The following is a 6,014-nucleotide window of genomic DNA, read 5'->3' on the forward strand; positions in this document are numbered from 1 at the left end:
CACACCTTGCTGTGTAAGTATAACGTGATTGCGGCCCGCGATTGAAGTGGACCTCCAACACGCGAAGTGAGAGTAGACGTTTTGACGTTGTGTTTACTCACTTGGGTAAGTTCATGTACTTTAAAGGATATTGGCTGGAAGCACGAGATACTGTATACATCCTATGCAAGTAGTGTAAGTTCAGCGGATTATAGTTTGGCTGAAACGGTAGAACACATTGGGTTTAGAGCTCGATAGGTACAACTTTTCCATTAATCCAGCTTTAATTGTGACACCACCCAATTCAAACCATGGCAGGAGCCCCCCCCCACCCCACACACACACACACACACACACACACACACACAGAACCCTCTCACTCCTGGTTGCTCACCCACAACTACTAAACCAAACTAAACTAGATGAACTAAGCAACAAAAACACAACACAATCATTACCAACACTACAAACCTAATATAACCCAATAATTACATCTAGAACACGACGTACAGAAACTCCCATGCTGCAGTGCATCATGGGAGTTTCTGTACGTCGTGTTTTAGCTGCTGGGGGTTCTTTATGTTGCTTTTGAGATTACGTGCCATATCCCACTATACATTGAACATGAAAGTAGATATCCATTAATGTCAGGATCATTGAGAGTTGACGGTTCCACAGCTCGAGAACCAAAGAACTGCAGGTTGCTGATCCTGTTCTAGACATTCTGAGGTTCTCAACTGCTTCTTCTCTCGAGCCAAATGTGGCTCAGATATGTGAGAAGCAGGGTAGACAAGCTAAACCTTGTTCAGAAGAACCGTTCATGATCTTCATTCAAGGTTCCATTCATGTTCAGGAGAACCGTTCATGATCTTCATTCAAGGTTCCATTCATGTTCAGGAGAACCGTTCATGATCTTCATTCAAGGTTCCATTCATGTTCAGAAGAACTCATTAAAACTCTTAATAATGACATTTGAGGATTTTTTGTACAACTTTGTTTGTGGAACCCCCGATGCGGCCCCGCCTCACCCAGACTCCGCCTCCAGCAGCCCCCAGGTACACTGAGCTTGAGACCCCTCAGCCAGAGGAATCTATGCAGCATTTTACCGTATTTCACAGACTATAGGTCACACCTTTTTTTAGTTATTGGACTGGTCGGGTGAGTTACATTATTAAGAAGTGACTTAGATATCCAATATATACCAGTACATACCATCCAGGACCACTAGATGTCACTGTACGACAACAGAATGCTGCTATAATAAAGATTCCGAGACTAATCGTAGGCTAAAGGCTCAAAGTCCAGAGCTGAGGAACAGCTTCACAGAAGGTTCCGGAACTGATGGTTCAAGATCATCAATACTGCTGTTAAATCTAGATGTGACAAATAAATGTGACTATTTATGTTGATGCCTCTTCGTTCTGCACTTTGTTTTATCAAGTTCAAATTCTACTTGAGAAAATAAAGTAACTGAAATGTTTAAGTTACTTTCATCTGATATTATTAAACAGAAGATCAGTATTTGTTTTTAGGTTTCCCAGCAGTCAGTATTAATAAAAACCGGTTCTAGATGTTCTTTCTCTCAATGACACATTTCTTTTGGAGGACTGAGGATCTGAACTTATTTGAAGTTTTCTCGACGAGCTGAACATCTTCATGCATCCCTACTCAAAGTTTCTCCATTTCACTGGGAACAAAAGGTAAATTCATAATTATTTGTGTTTCGTTGAGTCAAACTCAGGAGAATCAGAGATCCTACATTCAGTGTGATGCTCCTCTCTCTTTAAGTCACAAGAAAAGGAGCTGAAGTGCAGATTCAAAGATATAAAGATCATTTTTGCTGAATACTTTTTCCTCCCTGTGACGATTCCAGCGGCTCTGAGCGGAGAGGAATGTTTGGTTAAGCTGATAAAGCTCTTCGGAGTGTTTTCTAACTCGCCGCAAAGTCTGCCAACATGTTTCACAAACAGTTTCAATATTTAGTCGGATGTTTCTGAGGAGTCGTTTTATTTACTCCTCAAAAACAGAATCAGAGTAAAGAGTAAAACACCACAGAGCAAAGTAGAGAGAGAAAACTTCTGCTCCAACACCAGCTCGTCTTCTGAACCTCTTTTAACCAGCTGGTAAACACACTTAACCAACTGTTAACTTTAAAGGCACTGTTATCTTGTTCTAAACTGGGTTAACTTTAACCAGGTGTTATCTTGTAGTTCTAAACTGGGTTAACTTTAACCAGATGTTATCTTGTTCTAAACTGGGTTAACTTTAACCAGATGTTATCTTGTTCTAAACTGGGTTAACTTTAACCAGGTGTTATCTTGTAGTTCTAAACTTGGTTAACTTTAACCAGGTGTTATCTTGTTCTAAACTGGGTTAACTTTAACCAGGTGTTATCTTGTAGTTCTAAACTTGGTTAACTTTAACCAGGTGTTATCTTGTTCTAAACTGGGTTAACTTTAACCAGGTGTTATCTTGTTCTAAACTGGGTTAACTTTAACCAGGTGTTATCTTGTAGTTCTAAACTTGGTTAACTTTAACCAGGTGTTATCTTGTTCTAAACTGGGTTAACTTTAACCAGGTGTTATCTTGTAGTTCTAAACTTGGTTAACTTTAACCAGGTGTTATCTTGTTCTAAACTGGGTTAACTTTAACCAGGTGTTATCTTGTTCTAAACTTGGTTAACTTTAACCAGGTGTTATCTTGTAGTTCTAAACTGGGTTAACTTTAACCAGGTGTTATCTTGTTCTAAACTGGGTTAACTTTAACCAGGTGTTATCTTGTTCTAAACTGGGTTAACTTTAACCAGGTGTTATCTTGTTCTAAACTGGGTTAACTTTAACCAGGTGTTATCTTGTTCTAAACTGGGTTAACTTTAACCAGATGTTATCTTGTTCTAAACTGGGTTAACTTTAACCAGGTGTTATCTTGTTCTAAACTGGGTTAACTTTAACCAGATGTTATCTTGTTCTAAACTGGGTTAACTTTAACCAGATGTTATCTTGTTCTAAACTGGGTTAACTTTAACCAGGTGTCATCTTGACATTAAAGTTAACCCACCTACGGAGCTCCACTACCGTTTGAACAGAGGTTAACTGTCCCTGCTGACGCCGGGTTGATGAGACTAGTTAAAGGAAGGACAGGGAGGACATTGGACTGAACTTTGACCTGGAGGATTATGTTAATGAGGAGCTGCACACCTGCTCCATCCAGTCCCTGTGGGACGTGTCCTGGTGAGTTGGAGCGTGAAGGTAAACAGGGACACTCTGACTGGAGGACACATCAGTGTGTCCATACCTGTCCAATCAGAGTTCAACCTTTATTAACTTTAGGTAAATGAACTTAAATCGATTCAAATACCTCCAGATTAGAAACTTTGTTCAAATAATCCTGAATAACTGGTTTATCAAACTCTTGCAATGGCCAGTGGGTAAAGTAAAGGTTAACGACTGTTTGAGTAAAACTATTATATCAGACACGTTTGATTTATTAACTCTTTCTTACACAACAAATTAACTTGGAAGGAAAATCTCCACAGTCAAATCCCAAATGAAGACTGGATTGACACAGATTATCACTAAATACCTGACTGAAATGACCCGACTCTACATGGTTAATGTGTGTGTATGTGAGGCGGGCGGAGCTGCATCAGTATAACCTGAACCAATCAGACGTCAGTGCTGAGAGCAGGAGGAGCCGGGAAGAGGCAGAGCAGCAATGGAATAATAATCTCAGAACTAACGGGACCGGACCGGTCCATGTCCACATAAACATAATTACAGCAAAGGGGAACAAACATTCACACCAAATGAACCAGGCAGTGGTTTGGAGGAAGATCCAGAGACCGGACCAGGAGAGGATCACATCTCAATGATCGGAGAGATCATGAGGCTTTATTCAACATTAAAGATCCAACAGAACCACCCGGCGGAGCACTGGGAGGAACACAGACCCCGAAGAAGAACAATCGACACTTTATTTTTCCACAAGATTCTAGTTATTAACTTAATAAAACTTCAAATTCACTTTTTTATTTATTTATTTAAACATCTAAGTTTAATATATAACAGACAAGGTGATGTCACTGAGAACGTTGTTGTGTAACTGTGACGTGTCTCTTAGAACTCGGCCTGTACTTTTCTTTCCAGGGAGCATAAAGGGAGCGACAATCGTTGACGCTCTGGATTCACTCTACATCATGGAAATGTTCGAAGAGTTTGATGCTGCAACCGACTGGGTGGAGAAAAACCTGGACTTCAACGTGGTGAGGAGCTGTGTGTGTGTGTGTGTGTGTGTGTGTGTGTGTGTGTGTGTGTGTGTGTGTGTGTGTGTGTGTGTGTGTGTGTGTGTGTGTGTGTGTGTGTGTGTGTGTGTGTGTGTGTGTGTGTGTGTGTGTGTGTGTGTGTGTGTGTGTGTGTGTGTGTGTGTGTGTGTGTGTGTTTCCTCTCTGCTCATGATTTCAACTCCCTTTAGTTTTTAGCAGATGAACATTATAACATTTCTTTAATCAATAATTTTCTCTTCAAACATTTAAATAGTTCAACACCGAACTTTAAAACAAAACCTTATTTCCCTGCTGACTCTGAGGTTTTAGTTCTCCCTCTTTGATATTCTGGTTCCTTTGTTTAGTATTTTTTCACACTGAAATATTTTAATGGAATACTAAGCATCTTCTTATTAAATAATATTTTGAAGTCTTTTATGATCAGCATGTACTTTATTCTCCTCACAAGCATCCAGTAAGAATAGAAGTTTGAATCTAATACAGAGGTGTCAAACTCCGATCCTGGAGCGCTGCAGGCCTGCTCGTTCTCCATTCTCCTTTCTTCATCAGAACATTCAGCACAAAGCCAGAGAACATGGAGAACATGCAGGGCTGCACCTCCAGGATCTCAGGCAGGAACCCATGAGTTACTGCCAGAGAACATGGAGAACATGCAGGGCTGCACCTCCAGGATCTCAGGCAGGAACCCATGAGTTACTGCCAGAGAACATGGAGAACATGCAGGGCTGCACCTCCAGGATCTCAGGCAGGAACCAATGAGTTACACAGAAATAGCAGAAACGCTTACAGTAGTTAGAACGCCAGGCCACTAGTTGGCGCTGTTCTTTTTTCACCCCATGAATTCAGATTTTGTCATCTAGTGGATTTCATTATTGAATTCATTTTTTAGTCCCGCCTCCTCCCGTTGGAAGTCCCGCCTCCTCCCGTTGATAGTCCCGCCTCCTCCCGTTGGAAGTCCCGCCTCCTCCCGTTGATAGTCCCGCCTCCTCCCGTTGGAAGTCCCACCTCCTCCCATTGATAGTCCCGCCTCCTCCGGTTGGAAGTCCCGCCTCTGCCCGTTGATAGTCCCGCCTCCTCCCATTGGAAGTCCTGCCTCCTCCGGTTGGAAGTCCCGCCTCCTCCCGTTGATAGTCCCGCCTCCTCCCGTTGATAGTCCCGCCTCCTCCCGTTGATAGTCCCGCCTCCTCCAGTTGGAAGTCCCGCCTCCTCCCGTTGATAGTCCCGCCTCCTCCCGAGGAGGAGGCTTTCATCCGTTCTATCTTTCATCCTCTATCAGTTTAATGAGTGTATGAGTGTATGAGTGTGGTGTTTTCTCTCTGCAGAACGCTGAAGTGTCGGTGTTCGAGGTGAACATCCGGTTCGTGGGCGGCCTGCTGTCGGCCTACTACCTGTCTGGGAAGGAGGTAAGGACGCAGCCTTTCCTCACGCCGTCACACCTTCCTCTTGATTGGCTGACTGAGGAGTTTGGCTGCTGTTGGTGGATCCTTATAAGCTGGAGGTGTTCAGTTCACAGGCTGGTGGAGGTTACAGGAGCTTTCTTTAGTGGTAATAGAGTACTTTTCTCCTGCCTTGGGGGCCGGAGGAGATCCTGTGTGTGTGTGTGTGTGTGTGTGTGTGTGTGTGTGTGTGTGTGTGTGTGTGTGTGTGTGTGTGTGTGTGTGTGTGTGTGTGTGTGTGTGTGTGTGTGTGTGTGTGTGTGTGTGTGTGTGTGTGTGTGTGTGTGTGTGTGTGTGTGTGTGTGTGTGTGTGTGTG

General features: G+C 42.9%; 1 protein-coding gene across 1 annotated transcript in view; it reads left to right on the forward strand.

Annotated features, from left to right (window-relative positions):
• Positions 1 to 5,664, forward strand: part of LOC308128115 (mannosyl-oligosaccharide 1,2-alpha-mannosidase IA-like) — a gene marked incomplete at its 3' end in the record, with an annotated part of 38,346 nt that extends 32,682 nt beyond the window's left edge. The window contains exons 3-4 of the mRNA XM_080493763.1: positions 4,125 to 4,240; positions 5,584 to 5,664. Of these exons, the coding sequence (XP_080349889.1) occupies positions 4,125 to 4,240; positions 5,584 to 5,664 (197 nt within the window). The remainder of the gene's footprint in view (positions 1 to 4,124; positions 4,241 to 5,583) is intronic.
• Between the last annotated feature and the right edge of the window lie 350 nt (positions 5,665 to 6,014).

Source organism: Lipophrys pholis (genome assembly GCF_963383615.2).
Source record: "Lipophrys pholis genome assembly, contig: SCAFFOLD_272, whole genome shotgun sequence".
Classification (NCBI taxonomy): domain Eukaryota; kingdom Metazoa; phylum Chordata; class Actinopteri; order Blenniiformes; family Blenniidae; genus Lipophrys; species Lipophrys pholis.